The following is a 22,615-nucleotide window of genomic DNA, read 5'->3' on the forward strand; positions in this document are numbered from 1 at the left end:
CGTCCTCCATAGGCCACAGCACCGGGCAGACTTGATCTGCAGGAGACTGGGAAAGCTGGGTGCTAAGGCCCAGAGTGACACCCCGTCCTCCATAGGCCACAGCACCGGGCAGACGTGATCTGCAGGAGACTGGGAAAGCTGGGTGCTAAGGCCCAGAGTGACACCCCGTCCTCCATAGGCCACAGCACCGGGCAGACGTGATCTGCAGGAGACTGGGAAAGCTGGGTGCTAACGCCCAGAGTGACACCCCCGTCCTCCATAGGCCACAGCACCGGGCAGACGTTATCTGCAGGAGACTGGGAAAGCTGGGTGCTAACGCCCAGAGTGACACCCCGTCCTCCATAGGCCACAGCACCGGGCAGACGTGATCTGCAGGAGACTGGGAAAGCTGGGTGCTAAGGCCCAGAGTGACACACCCCGTCCTCCATAGGCCACAGCACCGGGCAGACGTGATCTGCAGGAGACTGGGAAAGCTGGGTGCTAACGCCCAGAGTGACACCCCGTCCTCCATAGGCCACAGCACTGGGCAGACGTTATCTGCAGGAGACTGGGAAAGCTGGGTGCTAACGCCCAGAGTGACACCCCGTCCTCCATAGGCCACAGCACCGGGCAGACGTGATCTGCAGGAGACTGGGAAAGCTGGGTGCTAACGCCCAGAGTGACACCCCGTCCTCCATAGGCCACAGCACCGGGCAGACGTGATCTGCAGGAGACTGGGAAAGCTGGGTGCTAACGCCCAGAGTGACACCCCGTCCTCCATAGGCCACAGCACCAGGCAGACGTGATCTGCAGGAGACTGGGAAAGCTGGGTGACAGCTGCAACATGTACTTAGGTGGCAATGTCAGGACGGGCACTTAATGGGGGTTATTTTAGGGGTCAACACTCTGGGGGTTACTCCAGTACAACACCCGTTACCAAAATATTGCTAAAGTTTTCACACCATCAGAAATATTCCCAGAATATTCCCATGACAAAAATCCAATGCTCAGGACAATCAGTAGAGGAGGGAATCCCCCCCCATCATCTCACACGGGGCGTCACTGATGGGAGTACCTGGAGGAGCTCTCGGTTTGCCATGGAGCAGCCACTTCACCATCGGACGCATCGCTGGACGGACGCGACTCCTCATCCTGCAAGTACAGACAAAACAACAGATCCGTGAGAAGGCGACGGCGTCTGTCAGCGACATGAGAAGTCCGGCAACAATCTAATGCACTGCCTCTCAATTCATTACAGCCTACAAGATCTCTGCTTGCTGCCAGAGAATGGAAACATTTGACAGTTGATGCACTGTGAAAGTAGCGTGGAATTTTAAAGGGGTTTTCCAAAATTTTTCTACTGATGGTCATCAGTATCTGATCGGTGGAGGGCCGCAGCCTTCTCATAGCTTTTCCGGGCCCAGTGACGACACGTTTATAGGCCACGTAGCCTAGTAGCAGCTCAACCCCATTAAAGTGAACGTTGCCGAGTGCGATACCAAGCACGGCCACTATACAATGTACGGCGCTGTGCTTGGCGAGCAGGGAAAAGGCTGCGGCACTCACAGGAGTACCAATGCCTTCTCAAACAGCTGATCAGCAGAGGTCCCGAGTGTCGGACCCCCACCGATCAGATACCGATGACCTAGGATAGGTCATCAACAGTAAAATGTCGGAAAACCTTTTTAACTTCTGAAGTTATCAGTGAATGAACTGTACAGCAAAAGGAAGCCGAGCGACTCATTGTACAGTGAGGACACAAATATACATGGCAGTGGACGCTGGCCCTTTAACCGCGCAGCATTCCCTCCATATCCAGTAGAGCAGATACCTCCGGAGAGCTATGAGAATCTTCCCCATTGGTTGTAGCAGCGCTGGTCTGAGAATCGTGCTCCATGTTGGATCGGGTCTGGTAAGTGTGCGGGCGCTTCTTCTGGACTCTCCGCAGTGGACGCCCACTACACACCTGATGTTCACTCTGAACGGAAGAGCACAGGAGACATGGTGAGCCAGACGCCCCCAATACCAGCAGATCCTAACCCCCTATCACCAGTACCTACCCTCTGTGCTGGGTGCAACGGCTTCCTCCTCTTCTCTGTGCTGTACAGATGTACCTCCATGTCACCCTTAGCAGATCGGCATTCCTCCAGCACCCTGCAATAAAGGAAACAGCAAACTAACCCCTGTGCACCACATACATCACTAATCCTGTATTATACTCCAGAGCTGCACTCACTATTCTGCTGCTGCAGTCACTGTGTACATACATTACTTATCCTGTACTGATCCTGAGTTACATCCTGTATTATACTCCAGAGCTGCACTCACTATTCTGCTGGTGCAGTCACTGTGTACATACATTACTTATCCTGTACTGATCCTGAGTTACATCCTGTATTATACTCCAGAGCTGCACTCACTATTCTGCTGGTGCAGTCACTGTGTACATATATTACTTATCCTGTACTGATCCTGAGTTACATCCTGTATTATACTCCAGAGCTGCACTCACTATTCTGCTGGTGCAGTCACTGTGTACATACATTACTTATCCTGTACTGATCCTGAGTTACATCCTGTATTATACCCCAGAGCTGCACTCACTATTCTGCTGGCGCAGTCACTGTGTACATACATTACTTATCCTGTACTGATCCTGAGTTACATCCTGTATTATACTCCAGAGCTGCACTCACTATTCTGCTGGTGCAGTCACTGTGTACATACATTACTTATCCTGTACTGATCCTGAGTTACATCCTGTATTATACTCCAGAGCTGCACTCACTATTCTGCTGGTGCAGTCACTGTGTACATACATTACTTATCCTGTACTGATCCTGAGCTACATCCTGTATTATACTCCAGAGCTGCACTCACTATTCTGCTGGTGCAGTCACTGTGTACATACATTACTTATCCTGTACTGATCCTGAGCTACATCCTGTATTATACTCCAGAGCTGCACTCACTATTCTGCTGGTGCAGTCACTGTGTACATACATTACTTATCCTGTACTGATCCTGAGTTACATCCTGTATTATACTCCAGAGCTGCACTCACTATTCTGCTGGTGCAGTCACTGTGTACATACATTACTTATCCTGTACTGATCCTGAGTTACATCCTGTATTATACTCCAGAGCTGCACTCACTATTCTGCTGGTGCAGTCACTGTGTACATACATTACTTATCCTGTACTGATCCTGAGTTACATCCTGTATTATACTCCAGAGCTGCACTCACTATTCTGCTGGTGCAGTCACTGTGCACATACATTACTTATCCTGTACTGATCCTGAGTTACATCCTGTATTACACTCCAGAGCTGCACTCACTATTCTGCTGGTGCAGTCACTGTGTACATACATTACTTATCCTGTACTGATCCTGAGTTACATCCTGTATTATACTCCAGAGCTGCACTCACTATTCTGCTGGTGCAGTCACTGTGTACATACATTACTTATCCTGTACTGATCCTGAGTTACATCCTGCATTATACTCCAGAGCTGCACTCACTATTCTGCTGGTGCAGTCACTGTGTTCATACATTACTTATCCTGTACTGATCCTGAGTTACATCCTGTATTATACTCCAGAGCTGCACTCACTATTCTGCTGGTGCAGTCACTGTGTACATACATTACTTATCCTGTACTGATCCTGAGCTACATCCTGTATTATACTCCAGAGCTGCACTCACTATTCTGCTGGTGCAGTCACTGTGTACATACATTACTTATCCTGTACTGATCCTGAGCTACATCCTGTATTATACTCCAGAGCTGCACTCACTATTCTGCTGGTGCAGTCACTGTGTACATACATTACTTATCCTGTACTGATCCTGAGTTACATCCTGTATTATACTCCAGAGCTGCACTCACTATTCTGCTGGTGCAGTCACTGTGTACATACATTACTTATCCTGTACTGATCCTGAGTTACATCCTGTATTATACTCCAGAGCTGCACTCACTATTCTGCTGGTGCAGTCACTGTGTACATACATTACTTATCCTGTACTGATCCTGAGTTACATCCTGTATTATACTCCAGAGCTGCACTCACTATTCTGCTGGTGCAGTCACTGTGTACATACATTACTTATCCTGTACTGATCCTGAGTTACATCATGCATTATGCTCCAGAGCTGCACTCACTATTCTGCTGGTAGTATTGCACACGCTAATCACCTGCTGACACCAGGATGCAGCTCATTCACCACCACCCTCCTCCTCCACGCGATAAGATCTCGCTCAGTCGCCATCTGGCTTCTCGGGGCATTGTCGTGCATTTGGCGGACTCCTTCGATCTGACCGCTCCGTCGCAGGCCAACATTAGGTGGAGATGACAGATCTTGACTCTGACTCCTGACAACTGGAAAAAAAACAAAAAAACAAGATGGTGAATTTGGGAGGTTGTGACACTGTGAATGCAACCAGCGGAAATAGGGTGAGAACCAAGTGTCAGTAAGGAGGCCACTAACAGGATGATGGGAGTGCTAGTCCAGCACTTCATGTGTCTCCTCACCATACTACATGATGACGTCACCATTGTGACAGGTGCACAGATCAGGGACTGGTCGTAGTGATGGGGGTAACTCCGGCAGGGCGGACAGGACACAGAGGTTGGACTCGGCCACATTTGGCGCAGGCGCTGGGAAGGCTCCTGCACATATTCCATCGAATCCACAGGCCGCTTAATGAAGAGATATCCCCCCTCGCCCTCCATGCACACAGACCGGCGGGGCCGGGTGCCGATACATAGGAGCGGGGGACTAAAAGGTCGCCACGCTGCCAACAGTGTATTACTACTGTGCCACAGGCTCAAACTAATAGAATGCCTGTCACTTTAAGAGTGATATAATGGACGACTATAGCCTGCATAACAGCACTGCCAACCACAACACCCCCGCCCCCCCCCCCCCCCCCCCCCCAAAAAAAATACTAAATAAAAACACATTAGCCCCGCAGTACGATGGAAGGGGAATCCACATCCAACATACGTCAGAGGAGTTATGTGCCAGGTCCACGTCACCCGTCTCTATGGAGCTTATTGGGGGGGGGTCTCTGTGTTGCTGCTTATGGGAGACGCTGAGGTGCGGGGCAGGGGCTCTATATGTGATCAGAGGGGGCAGCAGGACACTCACATCCACTGCTGACGGACAGCGCGAGGTCCCTGGGCGGGTCGTCCTCGGTCGGCCTATGGTCCTGCGACCTCTGCAGCTCTCGGATCAGACCGTCCAGGACGCTTTCCTCATGGTCGGCCGTCTGCTGCCCGATGACCTGCTCCACCACATCTCCGTTACCTGTGCAGGGAGACCGATCAGTATGTACATCCGCCTGCACCCCGAGAGGGGGGGCCTCCAGAATCACATGCAGTGGTCACACAGGTATCATCACATCATACGTGAGCAGCTCGCACACAAACCTCCATACTCAGGAGTCGCAATGAGGATCTGCCACAGTACTAAGCAAACCTCAGTGTGAACCCCAGAAGAGCGCAGCACCGTGTGAAAGGCTCAGGAATCACATGCAGTGGTCACACAGGTATCATCACATCATACGTGAGCAGCTCGCACACAAACCTCCATACTCAGGAGTCGCAATGAGGATCTGCCACAGAACTAAGCAAACCTCAGTGTGAACCCCAGAAGAGCGCAGCACCGTGTGAAAGGCTCAGGAATCACATGCAGTGGTCACACAGGTATCATCACATCATACGTGAGCAGCTCGCACACAAACCTCCATACTCAGGAGTCGCAATGAGGATCTGCCACAGAACTAAGCAAACCTCAGTGTGAACCCCAGAAGAGCGCAGCACCGTATGAAAGGCTCAGGAATCACATGCAGTGGTCACACAGGTATCATCACATCATACGTGAGCAGCTCGCTCACAAACTCCATACTCAGGAGTCGCAATGAGGATCTGCCACAGAACTAAGTGAACCCCAGAAGAGCGCAGCACCGTGTGAAAGGCTCAGGAATCACATGCAGTGGTCACACAGGTATCATCACATCATACGTGAGCAGCTCGCACACAAACCTCCATACTCAGGAGTCGCAATGAGGATCTGCCACAGAACTAAGTGAACCCCAGAAGAGCGCAGCACCGTGTGAAAGGCTCAGGAATCACATGCAGTGGTCACACAGGTATCACCACATCATATGTGAGCAGCTCGCACACAAACCTCCATACTCAGGAGTCGCAATGAGGATCTGCCACAGTACTAAGCAAACCTCAGTGTGAACCCCAGAAGAGCGCAGCACCGTGTGAAAGGCTCAGGAATCACATGCAGTGGTCACACAGGTATCATCACATCATACGTGAGCAGCTCGCACACAAACCTCCATACTCAGGAGTCGCAATGAGGATCTGCCACAGTACTAAGCAAACCTCAGTGTGAACCCCAGAAGAGCGCAGCACCGTGTGAAAGGCCCAGGCGAGCACAGACCATGAGGATGGTTACCATTGGATATGTATCCGAGCTGCGGGATCAGCTGCTCGTCTTTGCAGTTCTCCCTCCCTGGGACAAGGCGCTGGAAGCGCGTCGGGTGCGGATTTCCATCAACATCCACCAGAAAGGGCGGAGGCATGATGTGCGGGGCCTGCTGCGTCTGCTCATCCAGGACGTAGTTATTAGAGTCTCGAATCAGCGGCCGGAAGTCCGTGTGGAAGAACATCTGTTCAGGGATCTGCTCCAGACACAGACACCACAGTCAGCCGGGGGCACGAGAAGGGCGCCCCCCGACCACCTGCCGGGTCACCCCTCACTTACCTTCTCATAAGCTTTACTGCACCCAAAACCGAACAGCAGGAGGTGCCCGTGGGAGTCCGTGCAGGCGAAGTGCTGCCCGTCAGGCGAGAACTTGCAGTCAAACACGGCGCCATGTCCCTGACCTTCAATCTGAAACAGCAGAAACTGCAGGGATGAGGACAGTACACTGCCCTATTCACTGACAGTAAGCAGAGTGTGAGCAAACGCAAGTCAGTCACTGCCGCTCCCGCGGATTCTCACCATGTTAAAGTAATTCCGGATCTTAGTTCCTTTTTCCAGATCCCAGACAAAAATATTCCCATCGTGTCCGGCGGAGAGCAGGATCCGGGAGTCGAAGGGGTGCGCCTCCAGAACGAAGACCTCGTCATCGTGACCCTGCAGAGAGCAGCGACGACACCATTTACAAGACCTCTGCTGATTCCAGCTGAGGGCTTGTCACAGTGTTTCAGTACAGATCTGTGCTCCCCGTGTAGCTTACAGTGTGTGAGCAGGACTAGGCCACTGAAAGACGACAGTTACGCTTCTATTCACCGACAGCAAGCAAAGATCTTTAAAAAGGATATTCCGGTGATATTAAGTTATCCCAACCCACAGGATACAGGACAACTATTAGATCAGCGAGGGTCCTACCGCTCACGAGAACGGGGGCCCTGTACCGCTTTGAGCACCCTGAAGTGAATGGAGTGGCCAGTCAGTATGCGCGCAGCTGCTCCATTGAGTTCTATAGGCGTTGTGGAGACAGCGCGCAGTGTTGGACCCCCACCGATGTAACAGTTCTCCCCTCTGGGGCCCCGGCTCGCTACCCGCGCTCACCGATAAGATGTGGAGGAGCTGACCGCTGTGGGAATGCCACACTTTCAGCAGGAAGTTGTTGACGGCAGTGATGACGGTGGTGTCGGAGCGGTCCCAGGCCACCATGGTCACCTTCAGCTTGGTCCCTTTGTCCTCGGTGCTGGACACGTTGCTCCTGTGAAAGTACAGACTGATGACCTGAGGTCTCCACATCATCTGCAGGCTCTCGAGCAGCGGCGCCACTTACCCACTCATCCTGGTGCTCATGTCCAGCACAACCATCCTCCATTCCTGCTGCTGATACTGCCAGAGCCGCGCCGTGCCATCCCTGCTGCCGCTGACGAAGCTCAGGCTGCCGGAGAAGGGAGACCGGGTCATACGCGCTGAGCGGCGAAGAACATACACCCCCCCCCACATGTCAGACCGCTGTGATGTCACAGACGCCATCTACGCCGAGGATTTACATCAGACCGCTGTGATGTCACAGACGCCGTCTACTCCGAGGATTTACATCAGACCGCTGTGATGTCACAGACGCAGTCTACGCCGAGGATTTACATCAGACCGCTGTGATGTCACAGACGCCGTCTACACCGAGGAGTTACCTGAGACCGCTATGATGTCACAGACGCCGTCTACGCCGAGGATTTACATCAGATCGCTGTGATGTCACAGACGCCGTCTACGCCGAGGATTTACATCAGACCGCTGTGATGTCACAGACTCCGTCTACGCCAAGGATTTACATCAGACCGCTATGATGTCACAGACGCAGTCTACACCGAGGAGTTACATGAGACCGCTGTGATGTCACAGACGCCGTCTACGCCGAGGATTTACATCAGATCGCTGTGATGTCACAGACGCCGTCTACGCCGAGGATTTACATCAGACCGCTGTGATGTCACAGACGCCGTCTACGCCAAGGATTTACATCAGACCGCTGTGATGTCACAGACGCCGTCTACGCCGAGGATTTACATCAGACCGCTGTGATGTCACAGACGCCGTCTACGCCAAGGATTTACATCAGACCGCTGTGATGTCACAGACGCCGTCTACGCCAAGGATTTACATCAGACCGCTGTGATGTCACAGACGCCGTCTACGCCAAGGATTTACACCATGGAGCTCACGGATACGTGGCAGACACTTTCTATACTGAGGAGTTACACCATGGAGCTCACGGATACGTGGCAGACACTTTCTATACTGAGGAGTTACACCATGGAGCTCACGGATACGCCGCAGACACTTTCTATACTGAGGAGTTACACCATGGAGCTCACGGATACGTGGCAGACACTTTCTATACTGAGGAGTTACACCATGGAGCTCACGGATACGCCGCAGACACTTTCTATACTGAGGAGTTACACCATGGAGCTCACGGATACGTCGCAGACTCTTTCTATACTGCGGAGTTACACCATGGAGCTCACGGATACGTGGCAGACTCTTTCTATACTGAGGAGTTACACCATGGAGCTCACGGATACGCCGCAGACACTTTCTATACTGCGGAGTTACACCATGGAGCTCACGGATACGTCGCAGACTCTTTCTATACTGCGGAGTTACACCATGGAGCTCACGGATACGTGGCAGACACTTTCTATACTGAGGAGTTACACCATGGAGCTCACGGATACGTCGCAGACTCTTTCTATACTGCGGAGTTACACCATGGAGCTCACGGATACGTGGCAGACTCTTTCTATACTGAGGAGTTACACCATGGAGCTCACGGATACGCCGCAGACACTTTCTATACTGCGGAGTTACACCATGGAGCTCACGGATACGTCGCAGACTCTTTCTATACTGCGGAGTTACACCATGGAGCTCACGGATACGTGGCAGACACTTTCTATACTGAGGAGTTACACCATGGAGCTCACGGATACGTGGCAGACACTTTCTATACTGCGGAGTTACACCATGGAGCCCACGGATACGTGGCAGACACTTTCTATACTGAGGAGTTACACCATGGAGCTCACGGATACGTCGCAGACACTCACCGGTCTCCATTATTGCAGAACTGAACGGCAACCACCTTATCCTGAAACAAAGCAGAGGAGCGGTCAGGATGTGGACATATAGCTGAGGGCGCCCTCTGCCGCCTCAGCAGTTGCTGCCTAGCATCAGATGGCAGAGAAATACTTAAAAGTTAGCAAAGCTGCTGTCCCTCCACCATGCTTTACACTTCAGTATAGAATGGTAATTACTGGAAGTAGAGAAGGCTAAAAACTCTAGTGAGAAAGGGGAGATAATGAAGTAGATGTGGCACATACACTGACGGGAGGGGGCGCCAAGCAGAGAAGATTTAGGCGAACACTGATCTTACCACATGCGCCTCCAGCTCTGCGATCTTCTCCGGTTCTCCGGAGCCCAGGAAATACACTCTTATAACGTGATCCGTGCTGCCCGTAGCTATGAACATCCCACCTGGAGAGAAAAAAAAAAGAGGAGACGCTGAGCGGGTGACGCACCCAGGGGGTCATGAGCGGGCGCAGACAACCACTTATTTGAAGTGACTGGAGAGATGCATGATGGGAAGTACCTGAGCTGAAGGAAGAGCAGGAGATCTGGACGCCCGGCCTGGATCGCTCCATGAACTTCAGGGGCTGATCGCTGCTGAGACAGAATGATCCATTACACTTCTATCATGTGACGCGGGTCAGAGGTGGCACACAGGAGCAGTGCCTGGCAGCGGACAATGCCCTGGGCTGGGGGTCCGGGGAGATTTCTGCTGCTGCAGAGGTGGCACACAGGAGCAGTGCCTGGCAGCGGACAGTGCCCCAGCTGTGGCTCCAGGGAGATGTCTGCTGCTGCAGAGGTGGCACACAGGGGCAGTGCACTGCAGCGGACAATGTACTGGGCTGGGGCTCCATGGAGATTTCTGCTGCTGCAGAGGTGGCACACAGGGGCAGTGCACTGCAGCAGACAATGCCCTGGGCTGGGGGTCCGGGGAGATTTCTGCTGCTGCAGAGGTGGCACACAGGGGCAGTGCCCGGCAGTGGACAATGCCCCAGCTGTGGCTCCAGGGAGATTTCTGCTGCTGCAGAGGTGGCACACAGGAGCAGTGCCTGGCAGCGGACAATGCCCCGGCTGTGGCTCCAGGGAGATTTCGACTGCTGCAGAGGTGGCACACAGGAGCAGTGCCTGGCAGCGGACAATGCCCCGGCTGTGGCTCCAGGGAGATTTCGACTGCTGCAGAGGTGGCACACAGGGGCAGTGCACGGCAGCGGACAATGCCCCGGCTGTGGCTCCAGGGAGATTTCGACTGCTGCAGAGGTGGCACACAGGGGCAGTGCACGGCAGCGGACAATGTACTGGGCTGGGGCTCCAGGGAGATTTCTGCTGCTGCAGAGGTGGCACACAGGGGCAGTGCCCGGCAGCGGACAATGTACTGGGCTGGGGCTCCAGGGAGATTTCTGCTGCTGCAGAGGTGGCACACAGGGGCAGTGCCCGGCAGCGGACAATGTACTGGGCTGGGGCTCCAGGGAGATTTCTGCTGCTGCAGAGGTGGCACACAGGGGCAGTGCACGGCAGCGGACAATGTACTGGGCTGGGGCTCCAGGGAGATTTCTGCTGCTGCAGAGGTGGCACACAGGGGCAGTGCACTGCAGCGGACAATGTACTGGGCTGGGGCTCCAGGGAGATTTCTGCTGCTGCAGAGGTGGCACACAGGAGCAGTGCCTGGCAGCGGACAATGCCCCGGCTGTGGCTCCAGGGAGATTTCGACTGCTGCAGAGGTGGCACACAGGGGCAGTGCACGGCAGCGGACAATGCCCCGGCTGTGGCTCCAGGGAGATTTCGACTGCTGCAGAGGTGGCACACAGGGGCAGTGCACGGCAGCGGACAATGTACTGGGCTGGGGCTCCAGGGAGATTTCTGCTGCTGCAGAGGTGGCACACAGGGGCAGTGCCCGGCAGCGGACAATGTACTGGGCTGGGGCTCCAGGGAGATTTCTGCTGCTGCAGAGGTGGCACACAGGGGCAGTGCACTGCAGCGGACAATGTACTGGGCTGGGGCTCCATGGACATTTCTGCTGCTGCAGAGGTGGCACACAGGGGCAGTGCCCGGCAGCGGACAATGTCCCGGCTGTTGCTCCAGGGAGATTTCTGCTGCTGCAGAGGTGGCACACAGGGGCAGTGCACGGCAGCGGACAATGTCCCGGCTGTTGCTCCAGGGAGATTTCTGCTGCTGCAGAGGTGGCACACAGGAGCAGTGCCTGGCAGCGGACAATGCCCCAGCTGTGGCTCCAGGGAGATTTCTGCTGCTGCAGAGGTGGCACACAGGGGCAGTGCACAGCAGCGGACAATGTACTGGGCTGGGGCACCAGGGAGATTTCTGCTGCTGCAGAGGTGGCACACAGGGGCAGTGCACGGCAGCGGACAATGCCCCGGCTGGGGCTCCGGGGAGATTTCTGCTGCTGCAGAGGTGGCACACAGGGGCAGTGCCCAGCAGCAGACAATGCCCCGGCTGGGGCTCCAGGGAGATTTCTGCTGCTGCAGAGGTGGCACACAGGGGCAGTGCCCGGCAGCGGACAATGTCCCGGCTGTTGCTCCAGGGAGATTTCTGCTGCTGCAGAGGTGGCACACAGGGGCAGTGCACGGCAGCGGACAATGCCCCGGCTGGGGGTCCGGGGAGATTTCTGCTGCTGCAGAGGTGGCACACAGGAGCAGTGCCCGGCAGCGGACAATGTCCCGGCTGTGGCTCCATGGAGATTTCGACTGCTGCAGAGGTGGCACACAGGAGCAGTGCCTGGCAGCGGACAATGCCCCGGCTGGGGCTCCAGGGAGATTTCTGCTGCTGCAGAGGTGGCACACAGGGGCAGTGCACAGCAGCGGACAATGTACTGGGCTGGGGCACCAGGGAGATTTCTGCTGCTGCAGAGGTGGCACACAGGGGCAGTGCACGGCAGCGGACAATGCCCCGGCTGGGGCTCCGGGGAGATTTCTGCTGCTGCAGAGGTGGCACACAGGGGCAGTGCCCAGCAGCCGACAATGCCCCGGCTGGGGCTCCAGGGAGATTTCTGCTGCTGCAGAGGTGGCACACAGGGGCAGTGCCCGGCAGCGGACAATGTCCCGGCTGTTGCTCCAGGGAGATTTCTGCTGCTGCAGAGGTGGCACACAGGGGCAGTGCACGGCAGCGGACAATGCCCCGGCTGGGGGTCCGGGGAGATTTCTGCTGCTGCAGAGGTGGCACACAGGAGCAGTGCCCGGCAGCGGACAATGTCCCGGCTGTGGCTCCATGGAGATTTCGACTGCTGCAGAGGTGGCACACAGGAGCAGTGCCTGGCAGCGGACAATGCCCCGGCTGGGGCTCCAGGGAGATTTCTGCTGCTGCAGAGGTGGCACACAGGGGCAGTGCCCAGCAGCAGACAATGCCCCGGCTGGGGCTCCAGGGAGATTTCTGCTGCTGCAGAGGTGGCACACAGGGGCAGTGCCCAGCAGCAGACAATGCCCCGGCTGGGGCTCCAGGGAGATTTCTGCTGCTGCAGAGGTGGCACACAGGGGCAGTGCACGGCAGCGGACAATGTACTGGGCTGGGGCACCAGGGAGATTTCTGCTGCTGCAGAGGTGGCACACAGGGGCAGTGCACGGCAGCGGACAATGCCCCGGCTGGGGCTCCAGGGAGATTTCTGCTGCTGCAGAGGTGGCACACAGGGGCAGTGCACGGCAGCGGACAATGTCCCGGCTGTGGCTCCATGGAGATTTCTGCTGCTGCAGAGGTGGCACACAGGGGCAGTGCACGGCAGCGGACAATGTCCCGGCTGGGGCTCCAGGGAGATTTCTGCTGCTGCAGAGGTGGCACACAGGGGCAGTGCACGGCAGCGGACAATGTCCTGGCTGTGGCTCCATGGAGATTTCTGCTGCTGCAGAGGTGGCACACAGGGGCAGTGCACGGCAGCGGACAATGTCCTGGCTGTGGCTCCATGGAGATTTCTGCTGCTGCAGAGGTGGCACACAGGGGCCGTGCACGGCAGCGGACAATGCCCCGGCTGGGGCTCCGGGGAGATTTCTGCTGCTGCAGAGGTGGCACACAGGGGCAGTGCACGGCAGCGGACAATGCCCCGGCTGTGGCTCCAGCGAGATTTCTGCTGCTGCAGAGGTGGCACACAGGGGCAGTGCACGGCAGCGGACAATGCCCCGGCTGTGGCTCCAGGGAGATTTCGACTGCTGCAGAGGTGGCACACAGGGGCAGTGCACGGCAGCGGACAATGCCCCGGCTGTGGCTCCAGGGAGATTTCGACTGCTGCAGAGGTGGCACACAGGGGCAGTGCCCAGCAGCGGACAATGTCCCGGCTGGGGCTCCATGGAGATTTCTGCTGCTGCAGAGGTGGCACACAGGGGCAGTGCCCAGCAGCAGACAATGCCCCGGCTGGGGCTCCGGGGGAGATTTCTGCTGCACTAGCTCCAACAAGGTTAAAAGGTTTTCCCAGGATGGCAACTGATAACATAATAGGTGATAAAGTTCTGCTTGCTGGGACCCCCACTATCACCAGAACGGGGTCCCATGACCTGTTTGAATGGAGGCAGCAGTTAACCATGTGTGCCGCCACCTCATACAAACTATAGGCTGCATTCTACTACCCGTCAGCACCATGGGGCAGCAATGTGCAGGCATGACCGCAGCGCCACTCAGGTGGGCGTCCCGGCCCCCTGTGATAGGCGGTCATCACTAAAGCTGGGCTGCTGTGTAATTTCCTTTGGGGTTTCATTTTCATGATCTCTGCTTGCTATCAGTAAATGCTTCAAAGTTTATATCCCCGCTGACTAAATACTTCTCAAAGCTGAGGGTTCGTTTCCTTTGTATCCAGTCGACCTCCCCGAGGACCGACACAGTCATGCACAGTAACAGGACAGAGATCCTTGCTGCACCGACACATTGCAGCAAGCCCCCAGCGCGAGCAGGACTGGGTGGGGGTGCAGTTTGAGTCTATGGCTGCAAGATCCCACTCACTGACAGCAAGCACAGATGTTATAAAAGGTGAAGAATTGGGAAGGGGTATCAATTGGTTTTGTAATCTCTGGTACAATCACACTTGACATCGCACCAAGCTGCAGAGCGTCGCCCCGGTATGTACACCTTCCCCAGGCCCACTAGTGGACGGTAACGACGAGCCGCCATCTTACCTGAACGTCATGGAGTCCACGTTCCACTGCCAGAAGCAGATGGTCCCGTCAGCTCCCGTGGATGTGAGGTGTCGGGTTTTACCTTTAGTTGACGGACAAAACTGAAAAGAAACCCTAAGAATTAGAAATCCTGCGATCGGGAGATCGTCTCCGCAGCGGAAGGCGAAGTAAAGCAAGAAAAGCGGGCGGAGGCGCCGCTGTGCGCAGGGGGCGGGATGTTAATTTATACGGTGTATAAAGAGACACTCTGCTCATTCTGCCTGGAAGCCCCTGAGATGAAGGGAGATCTGGGGCACAATCGCTCCCTAATCCCAGGGAGTCCCAACAGGAAGTGACTGCGGCCGCTAATCCGCAAGTGTTCAGCCCGGGCGTGGAGACTTTCACAATAGCATCGGTGAGCCCATTAACAGTCACATAGGATGTAATGTCTCTGGAGGTTATATCAGCGCTGGAGCGTTATAAGAGGAGCGGCTGATATCAGTCACAGATGATGTAATGTCTCTGGAGGTTATATCAGTGCTGGAGCGTTATAAGAGGAGCGGCTGATATCAGTCACATATGATGTAATGTCTCTGGAGGTTATATCAGCACTGGAGCGTTATAAGGGGAGCGGCTGATATCAGTCACATATGATGTAATGTCTCTGGAGGTTATATCAGCGCTGGAGCGTTATAAGAGGAGCGGCTGATATCAATCAGAGCTGGAGCGTTATAAGAGGAGCGGCTGATATCAGTCACATGTGATGTAATGTCTCTGGAGGTTATATCAGAGCTGGAGCGTTATAAGAGGAGCGGCTGATATCAGTCACATGTGATGTAATGTCTCTGGAGGTCATATCAGTGCTGGGGCGTTATAAGAGGAGCGGCTGATATCAGTCACATATGATGTAATGTCTCTGGAGGTTATATCAGCGCTGGAGCGTTATAAGAGGAGCGGCTGATATCAGTCACATATGATGTAATGTCTGGAGGTTATATCAGCACTGGAGCGTTATAAGAGGAGCGGCTGATATCAGTCACATATGATGTAATGTCTCTGGAGGTTATATCAGCGCTGGAGCGTTATAAGAGGAGCGGCTGATATCAGTCACATATGATGTAATGTCTGGAGGTTATATCAGCACTGGAGCGTTATAAGAGGAGCGGCTGATATCAGTCACATATGATGTAATGTCTCTGGAGGTTATATCAGCGCTGGAGCGTTATAAGAGGAGCGGCTGATCTCGTTATAAGATGTAATCCCTGAGATTTGACGTGTTACCTGTATGGAAGTAATGGATGCCGTGTGACCCTGCAGCACGGCCACCGGGGCGCATGTCCGTAGACACCAGACCCGCACCACCTTGTCGCAGCTGCCAGCCGCTATCAGGGTGTTCTCATAGTTGACGGCCATGTCGGAGATCTCGGCGGAGTGACCACGCAGTGTGGAGAGGAGTCGCCCATCGTCCGTGGCCCAGATCTTCACTAAACAGTCATCAGAGCCCTGAAAGACAGAGGACAATGCAGAGGCCACGGAGCAGACGGTTACAGGGCGTCTCCAAGGTCTGCGCAAAACTCACCGTGAAGATCCGCCTCCCACTGCGGTCAAACGCCACGCAGTAGACCGACGACAGGTGACCCAGAATCCTCTTGTGCATTTTGATGTGCTGATAAGAAGAGCAGGGGAAGAAGTACTGGAAGCGGGTGCAGCCGGTCAGCGCCCGGGAGGCGGCCACTCTTACTGGAAACGAAACCCCAGAAACCGATCAGCCAATCAGGTCGCTGCACTTACTCTTCACAGCTGAGGGTCTGGTACACTATGGTGTCTAAATAGGTGCCTCAATTCACTGAGCACAAGGAATGTGCATAAGTCTCCCCTAAGGGCCGCTGCACACGGCAGTGAGTGTATTGGGGTCCCCAAATCATGGATTTAACTTCTGTAGAAATGTGGGCAAAATGGACAATAATCGGACACGTTCCATCGTTTTTGCGGGGCCGAGGAACGAATACACGGATGCAGACAGCACGCTGCAGTGAATGGATCGGATGAGGACCAAGCAGGGTCGTGTGCATGAGCCCTAATCAGCAGCAGGGGATTGGTCACTGCACTGAGCCGCCCGTCCTCCAGGGGGCGCACACCCCATTTATCCCCCTCTGACACTCCGCCCATCCCTGGATCACCTACACCGACGGCGAGGTAACTTACCAATACTGAGCGGCCTCCCGTAGTTGGCGGGCAGTTCTGGGGGCCGGCCCCGGTGTAGAGCCGCGTATCCTGATGGTTTCCATGACGAATTCTTAAATTCTGTGGGAACGCAACACAGCAACGTCAGAAATAATCAGATCTGACCCCTTCCCCCCCTCACCCTCCGCCCCCAGCTACCCCCTCCGCCCCCAACCTCCGCCCCGAGCTGCCCCCTCCGCCCCCACCCTCTGTCCCGAGCTACCCCCTCCGCCCCCACCCTCTGTCCCGAGCTACCTCCTCCGCCCCGAGCTACCCCCTCCGCCCCACCCCCTCCACTACCACTCTCCTCCTACAGTCCTGAACTACCCTAATCTGTCCCTCCACCCCGAACTCCCCCCCCCCTATTATTGCCCCTCCGCCCCCACCCTCTGTCCCGAGCTACCCCCTCCGCCTCCTGTCCCGAGCTACCCCCTCCGTCCCCAGCTACACCCTCCACTACCACTCTCCTCCTACAGTCCTGAACTACCCTAATCTGTCCCTCCACCCCGAACTCCCCCCCCCTATTATTGCCCCTCCGCCCCCACCCTCTGTCCCGATCTACCCCCTCCGCCCCGAGCTACCCCCTCCGTCCCCAGCTACACCCTCCACTACCACTCTCCTCCTACAGTCCTGAACTACCCTAATCTGTCCCTCCACCCCGAACTCCCCCCCCCCTATTATTGCCCCTCCGCCCCCACCCTCTGTCCCGAGCTACCCCCTCCGCCTCCGCCCTCTGTCCCGAGCTACCCCCTCCGCCTCCGCCCCGAGCTACCCCCTCCGTCCCGAGCTACACCCTCCGCCCCACCCCCTCCACTACCACTCTCCTCCTACAGTCCTTAACTACCCTAATCTGTCCCTCCACCCCGAACTCCCCCCCCCCTATTATTGCCCCTCAGCCCCCCACGTTACCTTTTGCTCTTCGTAGGAGGGACTGCTTCCCCACCCCCAGCAGGCTGCGCACCCCGGGGACGCTCTGCGGGATCTCCTGCTCTAGGATGGGTCCAATGCGCTCACAGATCTTCAGCAGGTAGTCAGAAGGAATATGAGAGTTGTCAGCCACCTGGAGGTGATGAGAGCCAGAACATTACAGCACTGACAGAAAGCGAGGCTACTGGGGGGGGGGGGCACATATTTATCTCCACAAAAGCAAGTCATGTGACTGCTGCACCACAAAGGGGGAGGGGCTTGTTCACCAGCAGTAATAGTGTCGTCCCGTATATTGGGGGGGTGTTAAGGGAACTCATCCCCAGAGATGCAGTCTGTGTGCTTTACTTTGGAAAACTTCTGCTTGCTGTCAATGAATTCTGAGACTTTATAATACGTGTATTGAGTCCATCAGTTGTATGAGGTCAGGACTGGAATGCTGATAATAAATGTTTCCATTCACTGGCAGCCATCAGAGATTCTGAAAATGGTTAGATACATCACAGGTTAGGGTACTTTCACACTAGTGGCAGGACAAGTCCGTCAGGCTGTTCACCCTGTCGGATCCGTCCTGCCGCTATTTCGCCGTGCCGCCGCTCCGTCCCCATTTTAGTCCAGCGGCCTTTTGCCGTGATATGCCAGGGATCCGCCCCCATCTCCATTATAGTCAATGGAGACGGAGCAGCGGTCCGGTGAAATAGCGGAAGGACGGATCCGACAGGGTGAACAGCCTGACGGACTTGTCCTGCCACTAGTGTGAAAGTACCCCAAGATACAGCCCGGCACAGGGAGACCCCCCCCCACCGCAGGTTAGATACAGCCCGGCACAGGGAGACCCCCCCCACCGCAGGTTAGATACAGCCCGGCACAGGGAGACCCCCTCACCGCAGGTTAGATACAGCCCGGCACAGGGAGACCCCCTCACCGCAGGTTAGATACAGCCCGGCACAGGGAGACCCCCCCCACCGCGGGTTAGATACAGCCCGGCACAGGGAGACCCCCCCCACCGCGGGTTAGATACAGCCCGGCACAGGGAGACCCCCCCCACCGCAGGTTAGATACAGCCCGGCACAGGGAGACCCCCTCACCGCAGGTTAGATACAGCCCGGCACAGGGAGACCCCCCCACCGCAGGTTAGATACAGCCCGGCACAGGGAGACCCCCTCACCGCAGGTTAGATACAGCCCGGCACAGGGAGACCCCCCCCCACCGCAGGTTAGATACAGCCCGGCACAGGGAGACCCCCCCCCCCCCACCGCAGGTTAGATACAGCCCGGCACAGGGAGACCCCCCCACCGCAGGTTAGATACAGCCCGGCACAGGGAGACCCCCTCACCGCAGGTTAGATACAGCCCGGCACAGGGAGACCCCCCCCCCACCGCAGGTTAGATACAGCCCGGCACAGGGAGACCCCCCCCACCGCAGGTTAGATACAGCCCGGCACAGGGAGACCCCCCCCCCCACCTCAGGTTAGATACAGCCCGGCACAGGGAGACCCCCCCCCCCACCGCAGGTTAGATACAGCCCGGCACAGGGAGACCCCCCCCCACCGCAGGTTAGATACAGCCCGGCACAGGGAGACCCCCCCCCACCGCAGGTTAGATACAGCCCGGCACAGGGAGACCCCCTCACCGCAGGTTAGATACAGCCCGGCACAGGGAGACCCCCCCCCACCGCAGGTTAGATACAGCCCGGCACAGGGAGACCCCCCCCCCACCGCAGGTTAGATACAGCCCGGCACAGGGAGACCCCCCCCCACCGCAGGTTAGATACAGCCCGGCACAGGGAGACCCCCCCCTCACCGCAGGTTAGATACAGCCCGGCACAGGGAGACCCCCCCTCACCGCAGGTTAGATACAGCCCGGCACAGGGAGACCCCCCCTCACCGCAGGTTAGATACAGCCCGGCACAGGGAGACCCCCCCCACCGCAGGTTAGATACAGCCCGGCACAGGGAGACCCCCTCACCGCAGGTTAGATACAGCCCGGCACAGGGAGACCCCCACCGCAGGTTAGATACAGCATCCATGTTCTGGGCTGTATCTTAAGAAATTGAGACGGTGACAACTCTGGAACGATGGCCTCTGCAGGAACGTAGCAAGTTGTCAGTGACAGGACGATCTCTATAGCGCTCCCATATTGCCCGCTGCACCGTCCCCGGTACACAGCCCCGCTGCACGCCACAGTTATAATGACCTCACATACACAGCGGCGCCCCTCTATCTCCAGGACAGCGCCCCCCAATCACAGCAGCAAACTGATGCCATTCCAAAAGTCTTCACACCCTGATGGCTGACCGACCGGACGCCCCCGCTTCTTCATGTTGTCAGCCAGAGATTCACAGGGCGTCTGTCTGCAGCCCGGGCGGTGACAATCCAGGAGACGGGCCGCGTCACCCGCCATTGCTGCCTGGCCTTATTCTACCGGGGGGGTGACCACCGCAACCCTAAACGAATCTAACTGATAACATGGGGGTCCCCCAAGGGACGTCGCCCACCCGCCACGCAGAGGGCCCCCCTGAGGGACGTCGCCCACCCGCCACGCAGAGGGCCCCCCTGAGGGACGTCGCCCACCCGCCACGCAGAGGGCCCCCCTGAGGGACGTCGCCCACCCGCCACGCAGAGGGGCCCCCCTGAGGGACGTCGCCCACCCGCCACGCAGAGGGGCCCCCCTGAGGGACGTCGCCCACCCGCCACGCAGAGGGGCCCCCCTGAGGGATGTTGTCCCATCCTCCCCCCATTACTGCAGGACTTTCTCTGAACCCTTCTTATCACAGTATTATTATTATTATAAACACAATGTGCCAGGGCCGCCCGGATATGACCGGGGCCGCCGGTTCCGTTGCCCCCTCCCGGTTGTGCCGGTGTTCCGCAGCCTCAGCACGGTCCGGGGCATTATGAGGGGCCGACCAATAAGAGGCCCCGTCTCATGCCGGCCAGATGTAAGCGGCTCCGCTATTGGTCCGGATGGCGGTGACGTCACTCCTTGGCGCTGCCCTCACATGAACCCCGGTTTTCACAATGGACACTCTCGCTAAGTGACCCCGACACCCGGTGACCCCCCCGCCGCTCACCAGGTCCGGGTACGTCCTGCGGTGCCGGCTCCCCTGCCAGTCCAGGCGCTCCGGTATCAGCTGCGAAGAGAAGGGACACGGTGAGACCGGAGGGGACCCCAAAACCGGCTCCCCCCCCCCCCCCCCCCCCCCAACCACCCGCGGAGACGTTCCGTTACCTGATGCTCCTCCAACTCCTCCGCCAGCGCCTGCAACACAAACACACGGCCGTTACCGGGGCGACTTACCGGGAAGCGGGTGTCATGGGGACGGGGGTGAAGTGACCCGGAACCGGGTGTCGTGTAGGAGCGGGTGGAGGGGCCCGTCGGGGGGGCTGATGGAATAGGGCGAGGAGTCCCGGGGGGGGAGATGTCTGCAATAATCGGGCGGTCGATGAGGTGACCCGGATCGGTTCACCGGAAAAATCCGGGCGTAGGAAGAGGTGACCCGGATCGGGTGACACAGGAGATGATGGGTGACATGGAATGATAGGGTGAGGTTTCCTGGATACGAGAGCGGGGAGAGGTGGTGACCCGGACCGGGTGTTGTGTGGATCAGCCGGGGTGACCCGGGCTCGGGTGAGGTGCCCGGTGACCCGGTCCAGGTGATGATAAGCCGGTGGCCCGGTGATGTGGGGCCGGTTCGGGTGAAGTTTATTTTTTTACATTTTTTTTTTATTTATTTTTTTCGGGGGGGGGGGGGGGTGATATCGGGTGAGGTGACCCGATTGGGGCGTTATCCGGTCTCACCTGAGCCGATCTCCGGCACGGTCCCGACTGCAGAAAGCGGGCGATCAGGAAGTACAGCTCTGCGGGAGACAGCGGAGGTTAATGACACCGGGCGGCAGCGGGGCCCCGCAGCCGCCCCCTCCCGCCTGTGCCCGGTACTTACCGGTCTCCATGGCGCCTGCTGCTCCGGGCTCTGCGGCCATCACGGTGCCGGGGAGCCCATCGGGGACTCAGCGCATCGCTCTCCCCGGGTACACGGAGCCCCCTCCGGCCTGACACTGAGCACACAGCACGGTCCAGCGCTCCTCCGGCGGCCAGGGGGCGCTATGTACACCCGCAGCGGCGCCCTGCACCACCACACCGCGGCCGCTGCGCTCCTCCGCGGACAGGTGGCGCTGTGCAGCACAGGGAGCCGAGTGAGCGCCATCATAGACTGACCGTACTCCGGCCAGAGGGGCGCTGTGTGTGCGTGCGCACGGAGCTCTATGGTAAAGGGACAGGACGTTGCGTGGAGCGCATGGTGGAACGCACAGATGTCAACACCTTCCAGACTGGCAGCTGCAGGCGGACAACAAGCCCCAGGAGGTTGTGACAATGAGCCGTAAACACATCTCCCGGCATGCCCCACGCTGGTCAGTGTCTCCCAGCAGGGCATAGTGTGCGCTTCACTGAGCCCCTGTGTATAACGCAGCAGAGCTGGATATGTGAATGCCCCCCCTCGGAGTCTAGTAATGGTGGCCCAGCCTTTGGATCAGTGGGTTCTGGTTCTGGATCCACGTGGTGGCGCTCTCGCTATGAGGCGGCCGCAGCTCAACCACTTCTTGGCGTTTATTAGTCACACGTTTTCCTGAAGAGAAGTCTGGGGGAAAAAAACACCAATGAGGCGAAAACTGCCCGGAAACGGCGTTACGCGAAGTTCTGTAATTGTACGCGGCCCTGGTGTCACCTCTGAACCAGCGCCCGCTGCACCCAGAATACCCCGGCCAAAACATTGAGGGGACCCTG

The 22,615-nt window shown here is 56.9% G+C and overlaps 1 protein-coding gene across 2 annotated transcripts in view; it reads right to left on the reverse strand.

Moving 5' to 3' along the window:
- Positions 1 to 21,916, reverse strand: part of LOC122922760 (bromodomain and WD repeat-containing protein 3-like) — a 38,352-nt gene extending 16,436 nt beyond the window's left edge. For both annotated transcript variants that reach the window (XM_044273480.1, XM_044273479.1), the window contains exons 1-22: positions 21,774 to 21,916; positions 21,632 to 21,690; positions 21,062 to 21,091; positions 20,904 to 20,963; positions 17,817 to 17,967; positions 16,890 to 16,988; positions 16,264 to 16,424; positions 15,966 to 16,187; positions 14,706 to 14,806; positions 10,124 to 10,194; positions 9,908 to 10,008; positions 9,582 to 9,622; positions 7,805 to 7,909; positions 7,579 to 7,732; positions 7,006 to 7,140; positions 6,766 to 6,894; positions 6,457 to 6,682; positions 5,137 to 5,295; positions 4,181 to 4,364; positions 2,040 to 2,133; positions 1,811 to 1,957; positions 1,055 to 1,131 (exon numbers count right to left, since the gene is read on the reverse strand). In XM_044273480.1, coding sequence (XP_044129415.1) covers positions 1,055 to 1,131; positions 1,811 to 1,957; positions 2,040 to 2,133; positions 4,181 to 4,364; positions 5,137 to 5,295; positions 6,457 to 6,682; positions 6,766 to 6,894; positions 7,006 to 7,140; positions 7,579 to 7,732; positions 7,805 to 7,909; positions 9,582 to 9,622; positions 9,908 to 10,008; positions 10,124 to 10,194; positions 14,706 to 14,806; positions 15,966 to 16,187; positions 16,264 to 16,424; positions 16,890 to 16,988; positions 17,817 to 17,967; positions 20,904 to 20,963; positions 21,062 to 21,091; positions 21,632 to 21,690; positions 21,774 to 21,813 — 2,546 coding nt within the window. In that variant the 5' untranslated portion in view covers positions 21,814 to 21,916. The remainder of the gene's footprint in view (positions 1 to 1,054; positions 1,132 to 1,810; positions 1,958 to 2,039; positions 2,134 to 4,180; positions 4,365 to 5,136; positions 5,296 to 6,456; positions 6,683 to 6,765; positions 6,895 to 7,005; positions 7,141 to 7,578; positions 7,733 to 7,804; positions 7,910 to 9,581; positions 9,623 to 9,907; positions 10,009 to 10,123; positions 10,195 to 14,705; positions 14,807 to 15,965; positions 16,188 to 16,263; positions 16,425 to 16,889; positions 16,989 to 17,816; positions 17,968 to 20,903; positions 20,964 to 21,061; positions 21,092 to 21,631; positions 21,691 to 21,773) is intronic.
- Between the last annotated feature and the right edge of the window lie 699 nt (positions 21,917 to 22,615).

This window comes from Bufo gargarizans, unplaced genomic scaffold, assembly GCF_014858855.1.
Source record: "Bufo gargarizans isolate SCDJY-AF-19 unplaced genomic scaffold, ASM1485885v1 fragScaff_scaffold_693_pilon, whole genome shotgun sequence".
NCBI lineage: Eukaryota > Metazoa > Chordata > Amphibia > Anura > Bufonidae > Bufo > Bufo gargarizans.